Source organism: Akebia trifoliata, chromosome 15 (genome assembly GCF_017979445.1).
Source record: "Akebia trifoliata isolate Shusen 1 chromosome 15, ASM1797944v1, whole genome shotgun sequence".
In the NCBI taxonomy this organism is placed as follows: Eukaryota; Viridiplantae; Streptophyta; class Magnoliopsida; order Ranunculales; family Lardizabalaceae; genus Akebia; species Akebia trifoliata.
Genome location: NC_141389.1, coordinates 2,991,330 through 3,018,695, shown reverse-complemented (window position 1 = coordinate 3,018,695; position 27,366 = coordinate 2,991,330). Strand labels below are relative to the sequence as shown.

The window sequence follows — 27,366 nt, the reverse complement described above, 5'->3', positions numbered from 1 at the left end:
ACAACACTGCACATTTCGTGGTTTGATCTTAAAGAATTCGGATACAATGTACCACAGAGCTATGACCGACTTTTTCCATGATTACTAAATAATGAAAAAGATCAGATAAACCATTCAACCGTCCCATAAAATACAAGTTGAAGATTATTTTGTTGCATTTATTTGGAATTAGTGAACAATAATTGTTGAATTAGAAAAGAAATCTGCACATCATCCATACTGTTATACTTGGCAGGACACATTCATGGGAACACACAGTACAAAGGGTAATTTTATTAAAGGGTCTTATCTCCCAAAATATTATAAATGATGAAGCCGATGTTTTACAGACGTTACCATTCACAATGAGTAATAATAATAAATAATATAATAATAAAATGGTTATAAATCTGAGGATTCGAATCATGGTGGCCACTTTGGTACGTTGCAGATATTTTGAACGTCAGGGAAGAAGCAAACCAGGAACACACTTTCCCTCACTGACAGTATAAATTACAAAATAAGAGCAAAAGAATGAAAGAATGTTGGGGATGAACATGAAAGAATAAACAAATCAATCAAACTCAATCGCAAAACTGACCGTTCTTCCTGCGATGTCAAGTAGCGGTGATGCAGATCAAGAAATACCTCGAACCTTGGATTTTATAAATATGTGCTCTTGAGAGCTTTTAATAGCCTATTAGCCTCCAAATCGAATGACCGCTTTAGGGCTCATATTTTTTTCTTGTCTGACCTACAAACAAGATGTCTTCTTTTGCTTTTAATAGCATCAACAACCGGCAGCCTTCAGAAAGTTATCGTATGGGCTTGATGCTGGAAGCCTGAAGATGTGGGGCTGATGCTGGTATTCAGTTGCACACGGCATTGGTCCAGCGCCAATGGATGTTTGTATAGATTTGCAGCGAAATTCTGGTCAAGGAAAGGATTGCTTGTCAGCTTAACCAAGAGTGCGTGTATGTGTGTGGATGCAAGTATGTCTCTATGTCGTGGTTTTAAATATCATCTTGGTCCCATTCATGAAGGAGACGGATGTTGACTGTGATACAACGTTCACAATGACTCGTTTGATATTTTGGATATCTTGTCTTAGATTTCGCATATTTCGGACAATATAAACGAGATAAGCGAGATACTCCGAAAAAAAAAAAGAAAAAAAGAAAATTGAGAAAGGATGTTTTAGATATGCTTAAAATATTTTGGTAATTATTAGAGATCCTTGTCTACATCTTCGTCTTCAACCCCTATAATCCCAAAGCATTTGTTTTCAGTCCCTGTAAAAAATCCTAGATTTTTCTTCCCGAAACCAGATATCTACAAGCTCTTCAAAATGCATTTTATATTTCTTTTTTATATCAGCTTTATCTTATCTTCGATTCATCATTTTCAACTACCATTAACCCATTGCAAACAAACCCTAAATTTTCTATCCAAAGTTTTATCTTTCTATTAAAAAAAAATCCTATATCGGTTGAGGTTTGAAAGTTGAAGATGAGGGTTAAAATTCTTACCTAAACAGGATGAATACGACTAGTTTTGAGTAAAAAAAAAAAAAATCAAGGACTTTTGGTAAGAGGTAGGAAAAGAGATGAATCGTCTTTGATTGAGATCACTCGTCTGAGACAACTCGGTCTTGTTCATGAACGAGATGAGACATGAAACGGAGTTTTGAAACCATGATCTATGTATATTGCTTGCTTGCATGAAAGCCAGCATGTGAGTGATCAGGTATGCTAAAGAAAGGATAAGTACCACTTGGTGACCGCAATAAGATGGCACCTTCTTTGCTTCATTGTTATAATCTTGTGAAGAGATATTAATCAAGTTTTCCTGTCTCTGTTGAGCATTCATGAAAGTGGACATCTTCTGCTGCTTTCCCATCAGAAGGGCCTCACAATGATTGGCCATTTCCCTGTATGGAACGTCAGGAGTGGTCGAGACTGAGAATCTTCCAACCTGGCGTGCAGTCTCCAAGACCTGCAAAATTTCCGTTTTGTAAGCACAAAGGAAAAACACTCACACAATAAGGTGTTTGAAAATGTGGGGTAAAAAAGTAAAAAAAGGCCCACATGGAAGCTTAGAAAAAAAAATTCCTTCAATGCTCGACATGAATATTTGACAAAAATATTCTTTTCTGAGAAAATATTCATAAATATGAGGACAACAAAAGTACAAATTGCATGTATAAACATTGAGTGGATGTAGTATTTTATAATTTGTAGATTTAAGCAAGTGTTTTAGATATTTAAGTATTAAACAGTTAATACGACATCATTATATATTTCTGTAGTTGTTTGTAGAAGAATGCAAATGATCCTCATTTCCAATCTACAAATGTTTATTATTGTAATTTGATCACTTACGATAATACGTTTCCATGTTTTTAATTTTTTAATAATTTCTTATAGTGTCATCATTTCCATGAAGTGTATTGATTTCCACTCTGATTAAAATATTTCCATTTTCAGGCTGACTCAAATAGACACTGAAACCAAAATTTGATACCTTTGTTACAAATATCATCTAAAACTGAAAAATGATTATGGCAGTCATTGTACTTCAATAAGACCACATAAAAATTTCATTTTACTGGTTTCATTCCCAGCTACAATACAATAAAATCTGAAAGAGAACCATGCCTCAGCCTTATGCTTTTATAAAAGAAATAAGGAAGTGCCTTCCTTTGGAATTATACATTACCAAGTTTAATCTCTAATTTTAAAGAATTGGCTAACATACCGATTCCATAAGTTGGTTGACGCTTAAAAGATTGGGAGTTTGCATCACCAACTGCAAATTAGGATCTGCTTGACTTTCAGAAGCTTCAGGACCAACATCGTCATCTACCGTGAACATATGGGGCTCAACATGCTGAAAAACAATATGCATGTATAGGTCTTTATGAATTTTAATAAAAAATATCAGAAGGTATGAAAAATTATTACCTCATCATGAGATTTGAATTCATTTGAACCCAAATGGTAGATTTGCCGTGGTGTTTCTACGAACAACTGAGCTCCCAAAGGACATACATCGTCAGGCAAAAATTCATTAAGCAACTGCTCCTTTATTGTGGACGACTCTGGCTGCACCCAGATGTGTAAGACAAACTATCACTTTCCAATTAAAATATGAACTAACCATACCTTAAATTTTATAAAGCATTCAAAGATGATAAAGAGATGGTATGAGGTTTTACATCTGATAAATTTCCCAAGCTCTTCACAATCATAGAAGCCAAGGATTCTTTCGACTGGTTCTCGGTTATTTCTATTGCTGAAAGAGACTTAGAAGCAGCATTGTCATCTTCTTTTGACCCATAAACTTTTACTGGAGTATTTGAACTAGTATTAACAGCCTGTAGTTTACAATCTTCAACCAAGCATAGAAATGGGTCAACCTGATACAATTATGACAACAGAAAGTTTAATACAAAGTATGTTGGTCAGATACATACATATAGGAAGGGAGGAGGAACCCATCTTAGAAAAGGCATTTATAGACAGTCGAGTTGATATCCTCTTAGTACATGAATTATTAATTCAAAGTTATTTGAGTGTATATTTTCCTCCTCTCCAAGGTGTGTCATATCCCAGTTAAGCCCCGTGACCCTCTCATATGCATAGTTCTCCCCCTCTCCAACAGATTGGTCTTTGTGGAGTAGTTGGTTGGTTATCATGGTATCAGAGCACAAAGTTCGTATAGGTCACGGGTTCGATTCTTTCCACCCTTATGGGTGAGGGGGAGTGTCGAGTGCATATTTTCCTCAACTCTTGGGTGTGTCATACCACATTTAAGCCCCATGACCCTCCTATATTCATAGTTCTCCCCATCTCCAACATATCGGTCTTCTGGAGTAGTTGGTTTGGTTAGCAAAAGTAAAGCAAAGGAACCAGATGTCAGCAACACTGAAGAACATACCGTCTTATCTGTAAGCAATGCCTTAGCACAAGAAACAAGAGGTAGAGTATTGTATGCTTTTGACGTAAAGATGATCATAGAAGTTGCCAATGTAAAGAGGGATCGACGTCGTGATGGCTGCAGTGGACCTGCATGAAGTGGAGAATTAGCAGTTTTTGATAGATGCCACAACATAAGATGCTTCCCATAAACATTCAAAGCAGGTCTGTCACAATGTAGCATCAGACTATGAATAGAAAATCAAGATCCAAATACTTGATTTAAAAGCATCTCTCTTTCAATGTCAACAAGTTCTCACTGTTAGGAAATTTGGTAGAATAATTACGTTCTGAAGAATCCAAGACAACACCCCCAGACTTTCAGGAGAGAACCTTAGGGGGATGAAATCTGCTGGTGTAGGGATTAGAAATTCATATATCTTTAGAGTTCAAGGTTTTACTATTTGCATACTCTCAGACAAAGACAATGAAAGAAATATCTTGAAGGCAACCCCAAAGATATTCCACCATGAAATCCAAATCCCATGCCATTAACAAGGCTGGGTCACCTATTTATGGGGTCCAACCATTGCTCTTGGGGAATATAGAACAAAGTGTAGTCTCTAAGAGGCTACACGTTTCCAATCTAGATTTATTTCACACCTTAAAATAGCTTAGATAAAATGTGGTCATCATATTTCAGTCGAGTCAAATGTGAGAGAATGAAGTGAAACAATTCCACAAGTTAAGCATGTGAATTTCATTTTAATACTCTTAGTTGTCTATAATCATTGGTACTTTTATTTACAGTACACTCAATCACTATAAACATTTTAAGTTGAATGAAAGTTAAAAGGAACATGCCACATCTACAATTGATAATCAAGATTAAAGTGAAACCAGAAACAATATATATATAATTTTAAAATCAGTTTCCAAAGTCCCGCATTTACATGATTCAATGCACTAATTTTTATTATATGGTTGCAGACATTAACTTGCCACTTGCTGATTTTCAATAGCTGGTCCTAAGTGCATTTATGTCTCTTTCAACCAAGCCAAATGTTTCTTCGCTTTTCTAAGGGCTTTAACGGTCTCCAAAAAAGTGGGAACCTCTCACACAGGATGACATTTCCAACAAGTATTGTAAGAAAATTAATATTTTGACTAAGTTTGCTATCCGGCAGAGGGCCATCCACATTATAAGAGAATCTAACATGTTTTACTCATCATCAAGTTCTCACGAATCGTAACCTGAATCACTTGAAAGTGCCATTTGAAGTGAACCATGGCAAGTTCCTTCCCCCACATGTCTCAAGTTGTATTGAACTCTGGATTCATTGGTACACTATACATTGCCTTTCTAGGAGAGTCAGTATGCGAATTGATCCCTAGTACCAGATTTTGAATTTCGGGCGATTATTCATTTCTGAAAGGCAAAATTCTAATTCAGATTGCTTCTCAATCTCATCACTGCTCGACTAGTCGATTAATGTCATGCTAACCCTTCAAAAAATATCTCGAATCCTAATCTAAACATGTTGATAACTTCTGCCCCTATCAAGAGTACCAATGTACAACTCTATCCAACACTATCTCCATAAAGACGGGCAGATGTATTTCTTTTTTATTTTTCCAAGTAGTTTTCATTTAGAAATCTTGTATTACGAATGGTCCATGAAAAGCAATACAATTCGTAACTAAATGTAACTTTACTAATGTACCTCCTCTGAGAGAAATGCTCCTTAAGGAAAGGGCAAGCTGAAAACTTCGAATTAGAGCCTCATGGCTTGAGTTCTGCAAGACACGACAAAGTATAAGAAAGACTAACCAAAAAAGAGAAATGGAGTTACCTTGTCAAAATGAAGCCACAAAATGAAATCAAGGTTTTTAATTATAACAAAAGGACATCCAGTTGATCAGTAATATCTAACATTGAAATAGTTTATGACCTATAAAATTACATAACAAAAGAGGGGCTCAATGAAAGGTATAGGATAGGTAAATCATAGTCACAAACAAGATAAAGCAATCATTTTTTTTTTTTTTTTGTGTGTGTGTGTTTTTATTACATATTGTGATTGGACAAAAACTTTTTGTGAACAACTTGTAGAAACTGATCAATTCAGAAATCAAAGAAGAAAGTCAAGAAACAAGATAAGAACATCCAACAATTACAACATAGATATTCAATAAACATGAACATTATTATTTAAAAAAACAACAATACATGCACAAAAGAACCTCCTACAAATCCATCATTAAAGAATTGTAATAACAAACATATCACTCAAACCAAGAGTTCTCACCTTGCTTCGAGAAAAGAGCAACACCAGGCTATAAGTATGAGCAATTGCCTCATAGTTTTCGGGCGTGTTTTCAGGAGAGATGGACTGTGCCCAAAGAGATGAAAGAAGGAGAGTAATCTGACGACTGCTCAACCTAAGAGAAATTGGATCCTGGCGTTCGGTAAAATGGGAGAACGGTCATGCCAGGAGATGGAGAAGCAAACATATTAGGGTTTACAAATAATTTGACTTTAACATTGTTAAGGATGGTTTGCATGAAAGCTGACATAATTAGTACATACCAGTTCTTTATTTGAATTGCTCAAAGAATTTGTATCGGTAGTTGAAGGGACAGGGGAAGCCCTCATGCTATAAACTCGACTATAAGATGATTGTAATCTGCTCAGAATCCCTTCATTGTTGCTCTTTGGTTGTCCATCAACGACAAATTTTTTGGTAATTTCTTGACTAGAATTTTCCCGCGAGGAACATTTCTCCTTTCTTAGCTTCTCAAAAAGAGCAGCTGAAGAAGAAAAAACAGACACAGTTCTTGAGAGAGTTCTTCGAAGATCATATTCCTTTGGTGAGTCAGAAGTAGTTGAGTGAGGACTGGGACAAACAGAAGACGGCACAAGAACAACAGAAAAGATGCAGTGAGCTCCCACCCGTGTTTCATGGTCTGGATAGACCATGGCCACAAGTAATTGATGAAATAATGCCTCAGGGAATGCCTACAATATAAAATAAATTTTAAGAGCATGTGAGGCAATACAGAATTTAAAAAAAAAACTTAAAAACATTGAAGAAAGAATTAGACTAAAAATGTGCCTAACTTGCCTTGTTTTGATATGACAAATTTGGTACAGATGCTACTATTTGAGCAGTACGATAGACAGCAGAAATTGTAGTTCTGGCTATTACTGTGATGGATGAGATATTCTCCAACATCACAGCCATCATGTCAAGAAGAGGGCCCGCATCTCCAACCTATTAATTAACCAAAAGGAAGCCCAATTTTACATCATTTTTTTAGGTAAAAGCAGATTTCATTAAAAAGTGGTCAAGGTGACCAACAGAAATAATACAAGCAAAACTAGACCCCCAATACAATCTACAAACCCAATCCCATCTCCTCATGAAGTCCTCAAAGAAAACACCTTTAAATTCATCAAAGGCTTTACACCAAGAGAATAAAAATCCTTTAACTGACACAATGATGCTATCAAGTGAGGTTTCCTTTCCTTCAAAACCCGGCGATTTCTTTCTTTCCAAATGCTCCAGTAGATGGCAAAAGGAGTAAGAGACCATAAAATACGTTTAACTAGTGGGAAAGCGGAACCCATGCATAACCAAGACTCGAAAAGACCTTTGACCGAAAGGGGAAGACAACCCGAATTTTACATGATTTTGAGTTTCTGTATAACTTCTAGAATAGGTAAAACTTTGTCCATCAGATTATTTGAGATAGAAACATTTGTCCCTGAACTGAAATATGCACAAACACCAGCACTAGCACTAACTCATGTTTCTACTAGCTACGATACTTAAGGTTCATATGTATATATATATATATATGGAAGTAAAAATGGCACCTTATTTGATATCTGCACGAGGCACTCATCCACAGCAGCTTGAAATTTTCTGTTCCACTTAATTATGTCAACCCCCAAGTTTGAATCATCAAGTGAGCAGTGTATGCTTTTCCGCAAATGTCTCATTAGGTCACTTACTGCACCAAGTATTGCTATAGAAGACTGAACCTTGGAGTGTTGAGCAAGGGCAGTGGTGACTTCAACAATGTTTATCTGCATATCAGGTTGTTTAATGACACTCTTGTGATCAAGATGTTTTATTAAGATAGACAACAACAAGTGTGTGTTCTGCCCTGCAAGTTGAATTAAAAATTAACCAAGTTTAGCATCTAAACCCGAACAAAATACAGAAAGAAAATGGCAAAGTAGCATTACTGTTTAGAAAATTGGTTGGGTCCTCAAAAATGGAAATATAAGTAAAAACAAGGAGGTTTGAAAGGAAACTAATTCTACCAGAGTTTTCAATCAATAACTGCATGTCCTGCAAGACAGAAAGAGCAAGCCCGTGTTGAGGAGACCAAAAATCGCCACTATCGAAATAGCGAAACAAGGATTCCAACACACGACGTACGGTTGTAGCCTCCTTGGCTAGCTTGGCCATGTTGTGCAGGGAAACCCTAGACCAAAAGTTGGGGTTCTTGGCATCTTCCCTATTAAATGATAACAGGTGATATGATGACAAAGATATTCGTTGCATAAGATAATGTAAAATACATTTATATGATACTGGGGTGGGGCAAGAGGACTTACATAGACACATTTATTTCACCTTTCTCATTCACCATACTCCTCCAAGAAGGAACACTTGTTAAGACAGCCGTTGAAGGAGAGACATGTCCCTCAACTCTAAGCACTTCTTGCACCCACCGATTTTGGGCATCCTGCTTCTCATTGTCATCTGAGTTTTTCTTAGGGCCTCCATAATTTTCCAAGATTACTGAAACAACCTGTAAATGAAGAAATAAACAATGATGAAGAATATTAAACAGCATAAGGTCTTTATATAGAAATAAATGATGAAGCTAAGAACACTTTCATGCTAGAACTATTCCAAGGATGCCCTGAGAATTCATTCAAATCATAAAACAGAGTGAACAGTGTTCGGATAGTATTTCTATGGTCAAACATGCTGCCTCTAGTCATGGTTTGAAAATCCAAGTAAACAGAAAAATCAAAGCAGAAATTAAAGGGATCTAAATGAAATATCACTTGATGAGAGAAATAAAAATTCCAATAATAAATCAACAAAATTCAGTATGATTCAGCAGTGCTATTGAGTTTTTTTTTTTTTTTTTTTTCTGAAACATATATCTATATATATATATATTTGAGTTTTTATCCCATTTTACTTTAAAAAATTCAGTCGATTTCTGCAATGTTAATCGAAATATAAACACAGAGATATATACACCTTTAAGTGTGAAGGTGGTACTATCAAGCACACACTTTACCACCTCACTGAGGTACCAACTTAGATATTTTGAGCATTTAAACTAGTATTTTGGCTCTCAAAAGTGTCCATTTTTAGATACATACTTCTTTAATATATACATGTGGTATTAAATTTCAACATATTTTTTATGAACTATACCAAAATAGATCTACCCACAGGGACCGAAAAGGCACATCACTAAAATATTTCTAACTCCACATCATACTTACTAATTTTATTATTTAAAAACACGGAAATATTTATTATGGAACCGATTACATTCTTAGGCTGGATAAAACAGTCACCAAAATCAAATTTTAAAACCTTATATATGCAGAATGCTACTGATCTTGTGTGTGTTATTCCAAAATTTTGGTGTTATGGTTAGTTACGGAAGTATTCACATGCCTTTCATGCCTTTTTTTCTTATCAATTCTTAATTCATCATAAACTGCTTCTATACTTTGGAAATATTTCAAAAAACTTCCGTAATTACTGAAATTTTACAATAGTTCCATAGACTTGTATAACTCTCCACGTGTTAGTTTTGATTCTTCATTGACCAAGTTTACCTCGAAAATGGAGTTCAGAACTTGGTCACTGCTTCCTAGGTTGTAAACTTTAGAATCTTTTAAAAGGATAAATGGGGAAGGTATACGAAATAGACAGCCTAATTTAAAGACGCCGAAGTGTATGATTGAGGTAGCAAAAAAAAAAAAATTCAGTAATAGCAGCAACCATTGAACTCTCATTCATAAAATAGGGTAAAAAACACTTGTTACCAGCAATCATTACATGGAGGTAGAGTATTCTTACAACGAATGATTGTTCTGCACCTTCCCCTAAATCATCCATATATTTCAGTCGCAAATCATAGTACAGATATTACTATGAAAAGGAATAAGCATGAAAGTGAAGAGGAGAAATAACAAACGAGAATGTGGAAATGGTAGAGAAAATTCTTATATATGTGTTCTCACTAGGAATAACTATGAAGAATCAATTGACTTACATTATCAAATTCAGCCGAAATATGAGAATATGCACCCATGAACCAAACCTGGGCATTAAATGAAGCATAAAACAACGTGAGTGGAGGTTCCCAAAGACATCATAATCCCAATAAGCAGGACAAAGTGCAACAAAGAGAAGTTGATTTGAAAAAAAAAATTATGAAAACTTGACATGCAGAATGACATTAACCACCACGTAAAAATGTTATTTTAGGGTCCTTGGTAAAGGAAATTTGACCAAGCTAAAGTTGAATAACATTTTAAGTTCAATGGAAACATTAGTATGGTATTTAAAATAAACAGCGTCAACAGAAGATATAATATCAAAAGTCAGATGTACAAAAGAGTCAAGAAAAACAGAAAGTGAAAGGTTTTTACCCTTTCAATTTTCAAATACTTTATCATATCAACAACATATGCAACTAGTGTTGAGTGTATATTTTCCTCTACTCTCGGGTGTGTCATACCATAGTTAAGCCCTGTGACCCTCTTATATTCATAGTTCTCCCCCTCTCCAACAGATTGGTCTTTAGGAGTAGTTGGTTGGTTAACAACAATGACACTCTTCTAAGAATATATGCACTTTCTCATACAAATGCTAATTTATCCAAAAAAAATTCTCTAATATTACTTTTATGATTTTTAATGTGTCACCTTATCTGAACGCATTCTGTTGGTGTTGTGCACTCAAAATATACTAACCATTTTAAAAATTCACATATCAAGTAAACTGTATCTGCACGTTGGTGCATTGGCTTTGTGGGGTCAGTGCATTTAACACTTCACATCAGTGTTGGGTACCACAACATAACATGCCAACAAACTTTCCTATATTGATTATCATGAGGTATTTTATTGTAGGGTAAAACAATCTTCCTCTTTTCCCCCTATCACCGATGGTTTGATTTGAAGTTTACAGAAGTGTTGGAGGCCTACGCCTTGAAACTGGCACCAGGGAGAGACTGTCAAAATAGGCCTTTAAGGCTTTAAGGAAAGGATTTCTGTCCTCAAAGGTTTGCACCTTATTCAAAGAGGGGTTGAAAAATCTTATGCCTTCGGGGAGGCACATGAGTTTTGACTAAGATGCAAGCCTTATGGGGATGCATTTTTTTTTTTTTCTCTTTATTTTCATAGTATCATTACATAATAGTCCCTATTAGGTTATCCCTGTTATACCATTTAATTTGTATAAAAGTCCTTAACTATAAATTTCATATTGTCTTTTGGCGCTAATCTCTACAAGCGCTATTGCAACAAGAGCAATGTTTGACTCTGCTTCTTCCACTATGGAGTGTCCTTGTGATGACATTTAATGAATCTTTGTGTCCTCAAGTATAAATAAAGAATTGAACTGATAGTCTGGAAACAAAAAACATTGCTGCATTGCTGGTAATTTCTGTTGAGTGTTGTGTTATCCGCCTCCGCTCTCGGGTGTCATGTGTTCATGTATCGTGCCCCAATTCGACTCATGATCCTCTTATATTCATAGTTGCGCCTTCTCCAACAGATCAGTCTTTTGAAGTAGTTGGTTGGTTAACATGGTATCAGAGCACTATTGGAAATAATAAAGTTATTTTAGATTTAATTGTTTAGTTATGGACTTTAATTTCATATTTCTTATTATAAGGGCTTTTTAGTCTTTTTGACTGTTTGATTAATATAAATTCTTGCCAAGATCTTTAATTGAGACTTCAAGATTTCAATTCCACTATTCTTCTTGGTATCAAAGCCATAGAGATCCATCGACAGCTCTCCCTGGGCTGATTTCCCTCCATGGTTTTGGCTCCTTGAAACATCCTCACCTTACTCTTCTTCTCCAACTTTTTTGATTGTTTTTGGAACTCCACAAACCTAGCAGCAGGATCGTGTAAGGACTTCCCCTTCGGGGGTTTCTTCTTTTGTTATTATTTTTGGCCTGAAGTGTCCCGATTGCATGCTGCGATAAGGCTGGTCTGTGAAAAGTCTGCACTGTAGGCTGTAATACATACTGTCAATTGGTTTTGCTGCTGGACTGCAATGAGTTTTTCTGAATCCATGTTTAGGGCAGGCTGTTGTGTGGCTGTTTTAGGGCTATTTGTCCCCTGATTTGGGAAGTGCAAGATCACTGTATGTCTTGCGATAGTGCTGGTGCTTTATTTTTTGGACTGTTTTGGGCTGTTTTGTGGGTGTCTTGCGATAGTGCTGGGCCGTTTTTGGTGTTGGTTTGTGCTGCTATTCTGCGAGTGCAATTTTTTGTGATAGGGCATAGGGCTGGTGTGGCTGCACCCTTTCTTTCTGGTTCATCTAGGCTAAGGTTTGGACTGGCAGCACCGCTGTAAGTAGAGTTTGGCTGGGTTGTATGATAGAGTTCCCCCCCCTCTCTTTATTGTTTGTTATTGTTTGAGGTTGTCCTTTGCTATTTGGTGATCGTGAGACCTCCCTTCAAACCAAAACAATGACTTTGGAACAATCCATTATGACTTCCGCCACAATTTTTGAGTCTAATTCTTCAGCCTAACGTATTACCACTACTCTTCTCGATGGTCGGAACTTTCAATCATGGTCTTGATCTGTGCGACTTTATCTTGGTAGTAGAAGAAAAGTTGTATGACTTTCTGGCACAGTTACTAAGCCACCCCTTACTGATCCCAAATTTGAATCATGGGAGATCGACAACTGCACCATCCTCGGATATCTATTCAACTCTATGGAGCAGCGCATCTATACCATGTTCATGTACTATGAGACTGTCTCTTCTTTGGGTCAGCACTTACTCAGACATATGCACATGCCAGGAATGAATTGAGGATTTATGAGCTCTATCAAGACATTGCCCAAGTTATACAAGGGACTCAGAGTGTAGCTGATTACTTTGGATTTCTTCAGTCACGTTGGGAGGAACTTTCTTATTATGAGTCTATGGCTGAATTGTCTTCAGAAGCAGCCAATTATGTGGTTAAGAGGATTGCCCGACATTAGACCTACCAATTTCTTATGGGTTTACGTCCTGAGTTTTAGGCACTTCGGACACAGATCTTCAATACCACTCCTTTACCTTCTTTATTTGAGATATTTATGACCATTGATAGTGATGAGCGTTGTCGTCGTATTATTCATTCTCAGATCCCGGTCCCTGGGATTCTTTTTGCTCCAGCTACAGATCAGATGGTCTTAGTTGCCAAGTCGAGTTTTCCTGAATTTCATACTTTGGGATTCGGGAGTCATCGCCTTAGTCGTGGTAAAAAGAGTGACCTTACTTGCAATCATTGTAGGGAGACTGACCATGAGACGGCCCGCTGTTTTTAGCTCTATCCTCATCTGATACCATGATCTCCTTCCACTCCATCTTTGGGTCAGTTTGCTCCTTATGCCGCTACAGTGGAGTTGTCATCCATTCCTTCCAATGGTTCTCCTTCTTTACTTAGCACTATTGATCTGCAACAGCTACAGACTCAGATTGCTACTATTGTCTGGGATCAGATTCATGCTCATACTCACTCATCCTCGACTGTGGCCTCAGTTACTACGCTTCCAAGTACATCCTTTGTTTTCCATGTCACTCAGTCTGGCTCTGCTCCTCTGACATGGGTTATTGATTATGGTGCTTCTGATCACATGACTGATGAGTCTAGCCATTTTACTTCTTCTATTTTTCCCACCACCCATAGGGAGCTTCGCCTTACTGATGGATCTCTTACACCTATCCACAACAAGGATACCATCCCTTTATCCTCCAGGATTTCACTAGATTTTGTACTTTATGTCCCTCACCAATCTCTTAATCTTTTGTCTGTGAGTAGTATTATTAAGTCTCTTAATTGTCCAGTTACCTTTTTTTTTTCCGACTCATTGTACTTTTCAAGACCTGACTTCGAGGAGGATTTTTGGCAAGAAATATGAAAGGGATGAGTTGTACTTGTTTGGATCTCAACCTACTACTGTTCCGAATTCTATGCTTCCCTCCTCTGGAAGTCACACTTTTTCCTCTCAGAATCTAGATTTATGGTATGCTCGCTTAGGACATGCCAATTTTCAGCACTTATACTCTTTATTTTCTGCTTGTAGTGGACATAAATTTCAGTGCTCTGTGTGTGAACTTTCTAAACGCACTCGTACTTCTTATATTCCTCGTATGCATCAATTTAATATAATATTTGATTTAGTTCATTCTGATGTATGTGAGCCTTCCGTTGTTACTGCTTATTTTACATTTATTGATGACTATTTTCGTTGCACTTGGGTTTATCTGATGCGTTCTCGTTTTGAGGTGTTTCCTATTTTTGTCAATTTTCTTAAAATGATTCAAACTCAGTATAATATCACTATTAACTCTCTTCAGTTTGATAATGGGGGGAATATATATCTGATGGGATTCGGTCCCATCTTCATGAGAATGTTATCCTTCACCAATTGACTTGTCTTTATACTCCTGAGTAGAACGGAGTGGCGGAACGTAAGAATTGCCACCTCATGAACATTGTTTGGTGTCTTCTCTGAGAAATGCATGTTCCTAAGAAATTTTGGAATATAGCAGTTCTCACTGCGGCTTTTCTTATTAACCGCATCCTGAGTCGCTTCTTAGAGGGACAAGAGTCCCTTCATGCCTTTTAACCTGATAGCGTATTTCTCCCCATTACACCTATAGTCTTTGGGTGCACATGCTTTATTTAGGACAAAATTCCTAATCGCACAAAATTGGATGATAAAACTATTTGGTGCGTTTTCTAAGGTTACTCCTTTATGTCAAAAGGATATCGGTGTTATGATCCAGTTTCCCACTGTGTCATATACTCCCTTGATGTTACTTTCTTTGAAAATGTCTCATACTTTAGTACCACATCTGCTTTGCAAGACTCTACTACTTTGCAGGATCCGTCTCCTATAGTGTTGCCTTCTCCAGTTTTTTCTCCATCTTCGCAAACACTTAAGGTCTAAACTCATTGGCCCCACCCACCTCCACCTTTGCCAACCTCCTCCTTGGATTTAGGTATATCTTCTCCTACCTCTACACATATACCAGTCCTTCTCCTTTCTATTTCTGACTTTCACTTGCCTATTGCCATTTGCAAAGTTAAGCAGGGGTGTGTGACTGATCATCCTATTGCCCAGTTTGTTTCCTATTAGGGTTTTTCTTCCTCTTATTAGGCTTACCTTATAACTATTGATTTTATTTGTGCTCCTCGATTTATATCAGAGGCTTTGCGAGACTCTTAATGGACTAGAGCTATGACTATTGAGATGGATAACTTGCAGAAAAATAATATATGAGAGTTTGTTGCCCTTCCATCTGAGGGGAGAACCATTGGTTGCAAATGGGTTTTCACTATCAAATATCTCGCTGATGGGACTATTGATTGGTATAAGGTATGCCTCGTTGTTAAGGGGTTTACACAGACTCCTAGAAAAAATTTGGTGCCACATTTACTCCGGTTGCCAAACTTTCCACAATTCGACTTCTTATCTTTTTAGCTGCATGTCACTTCTGGCCACTTCACCAACTCGATGTGAAGAATGCCTTCCTAAATGGTGATTTGACTGAGGTTATTTATATGAACCCCCCTCCTAAGTATCTTCTTCAGGGGGAGTATTCTAGGAAGATATGCCACCTTCTTAAATCTCTGTATGGCCTGAAACAATCCCCGCAACCCTGGTTCAGCATTTTTCTGAGGTTATTTTATCTATGGAGTTTTCGAGATGCCACTTAGATCACACTTGCTTTATTCATCAAGGAGTGGATGGTCGTTGTACTATTGTCTTGGTTTATGTGCATGATATTATTGTGACTGGTGATGATGCACAGTGGATTGACAGAGTAAGATGGTATTGGGTCATGCTTTTGAGGTTAAGGACTTAAGTCCACTCAAATACTTCTTGGGGATAGAAGTGGCCCGCTCTCGCTGTGGTATTTCGCTATCTTAACGTAAATACACATTGGATCTTCTTCAGAACACTGAGATGCTTGGTTGTCCTCCTGCTTTGTCCCCTATGGATCAGAATCACGGTCTTCAAGCTGACTCTGGTGATCTTTTATCAGATCATTCTTCTTATCAAAGACTTGTAGGTCATCTGATTTATTTGAGTAACACTAGACCCGACTTGTCCTTTGTGGTATGTGTGGTCAGTCAGTCAGTTCATGCATACTCCGCGTACTTCTCATCTTGATGTTATTTATCAGATTATTCGCTACTTGAAGTCATGTCTTGGTTTTGAACTTTTCTACACTTCCACTGCTCAGCCACATTTGTCTTGTTTTACAGATGCTGATTATGCTAGTTCTCTTATAGATAGGAGATCTACCTCTGATTTCTGTATTTTTTATGATAACAATCTTATCTCATAAAAAAGTAAGAAACAAAATGTGATTTCTCGTTTTTCTATTGAAGCTGAATATCGTGTTATGGCTCTTTGCACGTGTGAGCTAATAGGACTTCGATCTTTGCTAACGGAGTTGGGATTTCTTATTTCTGGTTCTTCTACTTTGTTTTGTGACAACAAGTCTGCTATCATGCTTGCTTCTAACTCAGTCCTTTACGAAAGAACTAAGCATATTGAGGTTGATATTTACTTTCTCAGGGAGAAAGTTCGATCTGGTGATCTTCAGACAATTTTCGTCTCTTCTTCATATCAGCTTGTCGACATGCTTACGAAGTCTGTTGGTCCTTCTATCACGAATTCTCATCTTTTCAAGCTGGGTTTAGTTGATATATTTGCCCCAGCTTGAGGGGGAGTATTGGAAATAATATAGTTATTTTAGATTTAATTGTTTAGTTATAGACTTTATTTTCATATTTCTTATTGTAAGGACTTTTTAGTCTTTTTGACTGTTTGACTACTAAAAATACCTGCCAAGATCTCTAATTGAGACTTGACGATTTCCATTCCACTATTCTTCTAGCACTAGGTTAGTGTAGGTCACGAGTTCAAATCTTTCCACCCTTATGGGTGAGGGGGAGTGTTGAGTGTATATTTTCTTCCACTCTCGGGTGTGTCGTACCCCAGTCAAGTCCTGTGACCCTCTTATATTCATTGTTATCGCCTTCAACAGATCAGTCTTTTAGAGTAGTTGGTTGGTTAACATGGTATCAAAGCACTAGGTTCAAATAGGTCACAGGTTCGAATCTCCTCGAGGGAATTTTTCACCCTTATGGGTGAGGAGGAGTGTTGAGTGTTGTGTTATTCTTCTCCACTCCCGGGTGTCATGTGCTCATGTATCATGCCCCAATTCAACCCGTGACCCTCTTATATTCATAGTTGTGCCTTCCCCATCAGATCGATCTTTTGAGGTAAATGGTTTGTCAACAATTTCTACAATTTCATGGCAAAGAACTATTGCTTATGTTGACACATTGAACATATAATAAATATTGCAATTTTCTAGGACTATATCTTTTTGATAGAAAAATGGAAGCTATACACGTAATGCCTAAGACGTCAGGGATAACTGTGTGTACCAAAAAGTGCTTGTGGTGCATCTAGCAATTAATAATAATCTATCCACACGAGTTTTTGTAGAAAAATTGCTTGCAAAGAGAAATGTAAATTGTGAAAGCAAGAGAAAAAATTAAGAGTATATAATGATGACAGTTTAATGTTGTTGAGCCCGTTATATCTAGAATGTCAAACTAATAGGGTAGGCAAAAAGAACACATTTATAAGAGGTTAGTTAAACAAGACTACAAGAATCACTACATTTGAAGATTGATGAAATGTTTTGAAAGAGGAAAAGAATATCATTAAGTTACGAGTTCTGAATGGATGTTTTCTATGTATTTGGAATTTAAAGGTTTGATGGGTGTCCTTTCACAGAGTTCAAAGGAATTTTGTTTGAGCATATGGTTTTCAGATAGGAAACAGTGGTTTATGATGATCAATAACTTTGGCTTGGTTTTTTTTGTCTCTTTTTTAGCCGTAATGTCAGCCTTTAAATTTTGAATAATGATACCACTAACCATTTTATGACATTATCATTCCTTTATCCAAGGGTTATACCTATAAATGTACCCCCAGAGAGCAATAAATAAAAGATGCAAACATAATCACATGTATTTGAAGAAGGATAGAATACCATTGAAGAAAGGGCCTGAAGCCCAGCTGAACGAAGATGCTGTGCCCTCTCATCCTCACCCATTTCTTGTGCTAGCTGACAAAGTTTTGGAATCAGACCTTCCAAGTTGAACATGTAGGTACCATCCGTCTGTTACAATTCAGTGACATGATATTAATCTAAAGTCTCCAATAGGAAGAAACTTGTACACTGACATCAAGTTATTCTGAATAAATAAAAATCAGTTAGCACTGCATACCTGACTAATTACAAAATCAAAAAGTGTTTGGCATCCTATAATCCGCATTTCATCCTGCCGTGTTTGATCAAGCAGTGTGTGTATGATGCTCAGAAGGCTACTTGCAAACAGTGACCTGTGACATATTGTTACAGACCAAAATTAAGATAAGTTTAACAAAATTCACGTAGCTATGACTATTGATGAGTCAACAATGCACAAGAAAATTTAACAGGAGAGACCATCAAACCAGTGGCAGCTAGAAAGTGGGTATTCGGTAATTAAAAAGACACCCAGTCAACTTCCAAGTTAGGGAAAGAAACACACATTTCATGCATAATATATAGTAAAAAACCCTAGGCGCAACCCAAAAACCCACACTAGAAAATCATGATTTATAAAGAATGAGACAAAAAGATAGCATAAACCGGGGTATCCGAGCCTCTTATAACAAATAAGTCATATAAAATTACTTCTACATTGACAATGGAATGCAAGATGGTCTTTTTAAGTATCAGTGACACGCAAGATAGACAAATGACGACCACTGGCAAAAATCTCTGATGCAATAGCAGAGACCTCAGGATCATCCAATCATTAAGCCATTAAACATAGATACTCAAAATTTGTAAAGAAAGACTGGCTGTATTAACAAACCAACTATCAGCCATCCATTTCTTGCATTACAAGTTCAAGGGTCCGGTCAAATGTGATAAAGGGTATGTAAATGGTTTCATTCTAACCTTACTGTCAAGTTACCTTTGTTCTTCTCATCCTGCTGAATAATTTAAAAATATGTAATTTTTTTTTATATATTTAAGTTTCTAAATATATTATAAGAAATATTACATTAAGAAGGACAAATAATAATTCTATATTAAACTATAAATATCCAATAATATTATAGTCATCATTAAAAAAAATTGGACAACCAACTTTTAGTAATATTATAGTCAGCATAATAAATGTGTAATTGGTGAACCAAATGTGCAACAATTTTGAAAATATGCCTCACTGCAACTTTGCACGTGCTGATACTTTGGTGGAACCAGCCAACAAAATATTACATTCCGTTGCTAATCTTATAATTAGGCAGTACCACCAAATGTCACATCAATATTGAAAAATTATCCTTAAAGTAGGAAAACCATCACATAACCTCCTTAAACATAAACAACTACACAACATGGTTGTTATCAATGAAGAAAATTCATAACCAATAGGGGCGGAACTTCACAAAAGAAAGTTCCAGCTAGTTGGGTATAATACCGTAGAATTTTCTATTACGTGTATTCTAGGAAGTTAGTTTTCCAGCATACATGGATTGCCAAAGTTCAATCTCCACAGTTCCCTTAACCATCCAGTATCAAGAAATTCCCGGGAATCTTATGATCCAAAATTTTATTTGGTAACAATCCGTTGTTCAAGTGGGTTAGGCACCTTATTCAAAACATTGCCTGTATGTCATTGCAATCATGCATGAGATGACTGAGATGGACCATATACTGATACTAAGGGGCACCTGATATTCAGGACCAAATTTATCCTCAAACTGTGTCTGTTCCATGCCAAGAGAGCACTTTGGTTCCATGGGTTAAAAACCATGAAAGTTATTTCTTATGTGGTCTTTTGGGGAATGGAAATAACACAGTAAAACAATATTTGGAGAAAAGAAAAGAGTTGTTTGAATCCACACACTCATAATTCAAGTTAGTGATTGACAAAGGATTGGCCACTTTAGTTAAAAGGATTCCAGATATTAACAACGGTATATCTACAAAATGGTACACAGCTCTTCAAACCTGTGATGTGGATTGTGAAAAAGGCTCAGAAATTGAAAGCCTCGGTTCATGTTGGGGTGACTGGAGGAAGACATGGGGATTTGCCTGGCGTGTTCTCAATAAGTGTCAGTCTCTCTCCCCGTTGTCTCAATTTTTTTCATTCAGCTCAGTGACGATGTCAGTTTTTAAATGAATGAGATATACCTTGAGTAAACAAAGGCATTTCAAGTACCAAAACTGCGTGTATAATGAAACAATAACCCACTAGGAACACAAACAACCAGCATTGTAGTTCTTATGTCATTGTAGCATATACTTTTTTTACTTCTAAAGAATCCAGATTTCCTAAAAATCATTGCCACAAAATATAATAGTTGAGCGATGGCATGCCCCTTAAATTTAAGAACACAATTGCAGATATATGTTTGCATATACTCCAGACAGCATAAGAATAGAGACCGTGAAGAACGCCTTAAAGAAAAAGAACTCACATTTGCTCCTTACAAGAAATTAACAATTTCCTGTAAATAAGCATGACAATTTTTGCTAATTGAAAGTGCTCGCTTCTCAATTCCTTGTAACACCTTTGCTCGAGAGAATTTGTGATCTGATAATCAGATCCAGAACTTCCATCAATAGGTAAACAATGAAACCATTAGCAAAAATTCAACATACGAACTTTGATAAAGACAATCTGCTTGACTATGAGAGAGCTGTCATTCAGCATAAGAAGACATTTCCAATCAATTGTTAAAAGCAAGCAAGGATATGAGGGGATGTATTCATGAAATTTAAAATAAAAAAATTATTAGGAGTGTTCCCCACATTGTTCGATACTATCTTTCCGGACAGTTCTTGATCATCCTTTTCAATAATGAGCAGAGTTGAAGATACCAAAACACAGTTTTGTAGTTGAGAGGCATCAAACTCAAGACTAAAGCATGACAGCACAGCAAAAAACTGCATTTTCTTCAACATATTGGTCACCACATTTATTCTGTTCTCAGATTCAACATTATAGTTTCTATGAAAGTAAAAATGGAGAAAATAGCATACAATATCCATTCCCATTAAAAATTAATAATAGGAAAATATAGAATTCATATGCAACTCATAGGGACGGTAGACATATCGCATCTCACATTTCTAGGATATTTCTAAATCTTCTGCAACCTTTTTGAGCTATAATGCAAAGGAAAAAAAAAATGAAAATTTCTATTGAGAGAGGGCAAGACACTGGGCAAATGTATGTTTCAGGCTCTAGAAAGGAGATGTTAGAGCAGATCATTATGTTGTTGTCTTGTGTTCCATCTTGAATGAGGAAAAACTCTTCCATCATATGTATCTTCTTGTCTCTCTTTTTTCTCATTCCATAAAATTACTCCTACTCATAAAAAAATAATGAAATATGTCAACAAGCCTCGAAGTCATAATAGATTTGATAGAAATTAAAAATGACCAACGCATCAAAACCGGATTTTTGAGCACATTCACGCTCAAATTTCTGATTTATTTTCTTTTTTCACACTAAACATTCAAAATTGTGTGTGGTCCAATTATGTAATGTATAGAGCTTCAACCAATCTAGACTTCATAAATAAAAATGGAGAAATAAAGGTGATACAAATTAAGATTGACCAATACAAAATAATATCCACAACATGCATTATTTTCACTAAAGGTGATACAATAGGAAAAATCAGTGTTAGATACCCTGGTTATATGAGCATCACCAAACAGATTGAACATATGGAATGGGTTTATAAAGGAGTACGAAGTTCAAGAAGTGTTGTTCTATAATTGTTTTGTGAGAGTATTTAAGTATTAGCAAAAGGGGCATCCAGTACTGGTGTGAAATTTGAATTCTAGAAAACAAGAAAAATAATTCTAGAACAAAAATTTCAATCACTTTTTGAGCAGCTTGAAAAATATCAACGTCAATCGAAACAAGTGAATATTAGAAGCGCTCAATAGATCAACAAGATTCAGCCGTAGTTTCAAGCTTTTGCACAAATGTGGTCATTGAACACCTACGGAACATAGCCCAGTTTTACAAGGATTTTCATATGAAAATGAATATGACAATACCTTTGGGATACGCAAAGGATTTTTTGCGGCGTATTCACATAGTTTTCCAATTTTTCGGTCATTCGGTTCTTCATCCTACAAAGAATAAGAGACAAATACCAATCATCAGATAAACATGGGAAGTTCTACATGGAGCCAAACACGTTAAAGAATATAAAAAAAAGACCAATAATGTCAACAAGACTGAATTGAAGTACAATTGAATGTATCATGCCATTCCATGAAACTAACATGCTGAATCCCCACTTAGGTATAAGAAGATAGGACCATAAAAAAGCAGAGACAAAGAAGATTTTTAATTTTGTACAAAGTGTAAACCTGAGACATGAATGTTTCTAATTAAGGATGAATGATGTAATAACCTCTATAGACGAAATATCCACATAACTCTGTATTCAAAATACAACTACCCATCAGAAGTAATGAAGGATGACTGGAAACAAAGAACTATGCATTTGCATTTATGTTGTTTCAGGCCATTCCTTAGAGGTTGTAGAAGGAGAAGAATGTCTGACAAACTAATGAAACTTTGCCAGCCCCAAGGGGATTAAGATGGGCGTTCGTAAGATCATAGTTCACCGTATGTGATTCTGGGATTTTCATCTCACAACATTGCGGATTGAATTGAGTATTGACTTGGTTTTTTGGATACTTAACAAAACTCTATAGCATCCTAACTAGGCATATGTCAGCACTCAAGTACTTTGCACCATTAGCCTGGAAATACTTAATTGGGGTGGATGTGGTAGTAAGAATCAAGATCCTTCAATTTCCAGGACTGTCATGGAGGGTGGGAAAACAACCCGGATTTATGTTGGAACTCCTTAAAAATATATTCTCTTCATTAGAAGATTGTGGGTTTGCCATAAGAAATGGCCCTCATACTTTGGAATAGAAAAATGCCAACTTTTCATGTGATGTAAAGAAAAATTGGCATACAAAGACTAAAAAAAGGTTGAAAGAAATCAAACAAATCAGGAATCTAATCCTACAGGTATTTGTAGTAGAGTTATCTCAAAGATTGGTGAGTCATTTACTGGATTAATGGCTTCCCAATATACATAGAGATGTAACCATCAAAACAGGCAGAGAGTAAGAGCTCTATTCATTCATTATAAAGTAAAATCAAAACAACGAGCTAAAGGGATCAGTACTTTTCATCTTTAGATCAAGGTAAACAGTGCAATGACCCAATCTTTATTTCAAAATTATGAAATCCACAAAGTTATTTTTGGTCCAATAACTGGTATTGTCCAAAACGGCATTAGGAAACAAATAATGCGTTTCTACTTCAAAAGATTACAAAAGGAAGAAAGAAAAGTGCTTCAAATTCATTGAAGACCATACTCCAAAAGAAAAGATACCCCATAGCATTAATAATCACTTCCTGAATTGAGCTCTCTTTCCCTTTGAAGACATGGTTGTTCCTTTCTCTCCATATAGCACAATAAACGGTGAAAAGATTCATACTGCACAAGATCTTTTCCTTTGAGAAGAATACCAACAAATGTCATGATTAGAAAAGTGCCATAATGGACAGTGGAAAAATCCAAGGAATTTTGAACAAGGACAGAAAATGGCGCCAAAGTACTGAAGAGAAAGGGCAATGGATAAGAATGTGATGCGCATCTTCCCCACTAAACTTGCATAGAAAACAGACACTCACCAAAAAAATCTTTATAATGATGTAAGAAATCACAGTTAGATAAATCTGGATATAAGCACATAACTCTTTCTACAACTCTTTGATTCGGCAGGATTCTCCTCCAGGTGTAAGTGTGTGGGGTGTTTAGGTTTCATCTCATGTGACTTTCTTTGTTTGGAGTGCGGGGTTTGGAAGAATTACCATGTTGACCAACTCATGAGAGGTGTATGGGGTCTGAATGCGTGTCCTATGTGTCTGGTGGATAAGATTGTCATCATGCTTGCTGGGTTTGGGAGCATGCGACTGATTTGTTTGGTATTGTGGGCTGTCTACCGAGATCAGTCCTTGCTTTGTTCCAGAGATGGGTTGGGTGGAGCTTTCCTTCAAAAGGTCTGTATTTGTTGGTCATCTCGACCACTTCTCAATAAAATTTCTACTTATAAAAAAAAAATATTCCACAAAGGATATACAAATGCAGGAGTGAGCGACAATGGGACCTTTTTCTTTCCATAGGAATTATTTATTAAAAACCAAAGGAAAACGCTAGTGCATCAGGGGCTCTTAGATATCAAACCACTACAAGTCGTTGAAAATTACACTGGTTGAACTCATTTCGTAAAAAAAATCTTCTCCAAGAATATATAATAGGTTTTGTAGGAAAACCTAACCAACTTACCCAAAATGGAAAAGACTTTATGGGATGTCAAGACAGATTTAATAATCAAGACAGGATTTCTTGCTACCCAAGACACAAAGTGGTGAATCCAGAAGGTCCATCTGATATATGATGTATTGCACTTTTCCTTAAGAATGTTAACCCTCGAATTTTTTTAACAGAAAAAAGAAGGCAAAAGAAACCTTCCCTTCTCTGCCACATGGCAAAGGACAACTATACAACATGGAGATGTGGTGAAGTGGTTTGACAGGTGGACCCCTTCAAACCCACCACCTAAGCTGCCATATGTAACCCAGACTTTTCAGGGTTTGAATTCTATAGTGTCACCGCAAAGTGTAAATCCCCTATCAAAGACCAGAAATTAATAAGAAAAATGAAAAGATCGAAAAAATCTTAGCTTCAACCCAAAACAAGGAACTCTTTCAGTTACTGCTACAGGCCAAAGAAATTGTCATCGGAAAAATCATTATTGAGCACAAGAGCAAATTGACTTTTTTCAATAGTAAATCACAATCAAATTTTGGATGTTGTGTAAAGAAATGAATTCCCTCCAGAAACATATTGATCGTTTTAAGTACAAAAATAAATCCAACTTACTCATGCAACAACTAAGCTGAAGATGTTCTTAAATAAAGTTGACTAATGCATTTTTGTTTTAGGTAAAACAATTTTAGCATATAGAAACAGAGTTAGCAGGCACCTTGAATCAACCAAAGACAATACAAATTTGAACTCCAACCATTTATGCATTGGAGAGACCGTTCACTATTTTGTGCAAAAGCAAACACATGGTCTAACAAAACTATGGAAAACCAATAACAGTGGATATGGGACAATAGATAAATGATCTTAACATTTCGATGTTAATTCCAGTAACGAGATAGATTATGTCGCTGTTTATACCATGAACTGGGTTCAAAACCAACATTCACCTCTACTAGGTATTAATTACTAACTACTAACCATTCACCTGTCAAATATTAAAAAAATATTGCATTACCCTAGTTAAGAATTTAGGGAAAATTACCAAAAAGGGTCAAAGTCTTTGTTAATTATAAATATAAAAAAACAAATCTTTAAAAATTACCAAAAACAAGTTAAACGCTGGACAATCCAGCGTTTTATATTGTATTTTGATCTAAAATATCAAAAATGTCCCTCTACTATTAAGGTCTTTAACTAGGCATTTTCGTTATTCAAAATCATAAAATAAAATAAAATGTTGGACTGTCCAACGATTTATATTGTATTTAGAACTAAAATATAAAAAATGTCCCTCTACTATTAAGGTCTTTACTGGGCATTTTTGTTATTCAAAATCATAAAATAACATAAAACATTGGACTGTCCAATGAGTTACTAAAACGCTGGACAGTCCAGCGATTTAAGTTGTTTTGGTAATTTTTTAAAATTTGTTATTTTTTTTATATAATTAACTAAGACTTTGACCCTTTTTTGGTAATTTTCCAAAAAAAATTATAATAGATCAAGCAAAATCTCAAAATTCTTATCCCTGAGTTGTCATGGGTATTTTGCAAAAATATAAAAATAAATATGAAATGAAAGAGCACAATGGAGTTTATATAATAAACATTAGAAGTAAATTTAAACTCAACATATTTTCCTACTTGGTCGAGTTTTTTATGTCTCTAAAACAACATTTTTCAGGGTTTTGAATAAAAAATATAAATGCCAACACCAATTATTCACATTTCATAATAATATCAGCATCAAAATTAGGATTGAAATACTAACAACAACATTGCAACTCAGCTAAGGCTTTGTAGATGTTTCATAACAACCATATACTATCATTGCAACTCAGCTAAGGATTGAACCCAAATACTAACAAGAACATTGCAACTCAGCCAAGGCTTTGTAGATGTTTCATAACAACCATATACTATCATTTTAAATAACTTAAAATTAGAAATCTAATTCACCAAAATAAATCAAAATATAACACAAAAATATGTGAAATTCAACAACTTTATAATTAGGAATCTCAACAATCTTAAGAATCGAAAGCCTAACCGGAGAACGAGGAAAAATTTCCGAAAGCAGCTTTTTGTACCGCTTCACCGGTTGCCTTGATCTCGCACGCATTGAAGGGCAAAAAAAACAAAGACTTCCGCATATTGGAAGAACCTTTCTCGACATCAAACCCATCCTAATTCAACCAAAAAATTACAAGGCTTCCTTAAAAATGTCTTTTTTCCTCCCTTTCGAATTGATCGGAACCTCAAATTGACGAAACCGATAGAGAGAAAGGAAAAATTACTTCCTGCAACAATTGGCAGCTTTCAGATTCCGGGACCAGCCTACAATTTTAAATTCAAAATCAATAAATCTCGAAATTAAACCTAAATTCAACAAATTTTTGAGGATCTGAATTCGATAAAAATGATCGATCTACATTCGAATAATCAAAAATGAATATGAGATCTCATTTTTCCGATTGAAACATTTATTTATTTTTGTTAATTTTGATACCTCTATCAGATCGTCGCCTGGAAGTTCAGATGAAGATCAGATCGGAGGCCGGAAATCCCTAAAATTTATGCAAGAAAGCACCGGATCTCCGACATCCTCCAAAGCGAAATTTATGTAGAAATCTCTCCTCTCTGTTTCTCTTTCTCGCTCTGTTTCTATCTCTCTCTGTTTCTCTCTCTACCTGTATTTATCTCTCTATTC

The 27,366-nt window shown here is 36.0% G+C and overlaps 1 protein-coding gene across 5 annotated transcripts; it reads right to left on the bottom strand.

The window, feature by feature from the left end:
• Positions 1-247: 247 nt before the first annotated feature.
• On the bottom strand, positions 248-27,366 carry LOC147383919 (protein SEMI-ROLLED LEAF 2-like). 5 transcript variants are annotated; one of them, XR_015172989.1, is made up of 21 exons: positions 27,166-27,366; positions 26,707-26,993; positions 22,352-22,426; positions 20,755-20,870; positions 18,504-18,618; positions 18,266-18,394; positions 10,221-10,268; positions 8,527-8,723; positions 8,230-8,426; positions 7,777-8,069; positions 7,022-7,171; positions 6,487-6,915; positions 6,206-6,355; positions 5,621-5,693; positions 3,919-4,046; positions 3,197-3,397; positions 2,943-3,083; positions 2,737-2,868; positions 1,753-1,974; positions 581-936; positions 248-479 (listed from the first exon to the last, which is right to left on the bottom strand). XR_015172989.1 is itself a non-coding variant. In XM_086426520.1 (21 exons), the coding sequence occupies exons 3-21, from the start codon at positions 26,839-26,841 to the stop codon at positions 787-789; spliced, it is 3,081 nt and encodes a 1,026-aa protein (XP_086282646.1). In that variant the 5' UTR covers position 26,842; positions 26,954-26,993; positions 27,166-27,366; the 3' UTR covers positions 248-786. The 5 variants fall into 5 exon arrangements, 4 of the variants coding, with proteins under 4 accessions (XP_086282646.1, XP_086282644.1, XP_086282645.1 ...); XM_086426520.1 differs by having other exon boundaries at positions 248-936; positions 26,707-26,842; positions 26,954-26,993; XM_086426518.1 differs by having other exon boundaries at positions 248-936.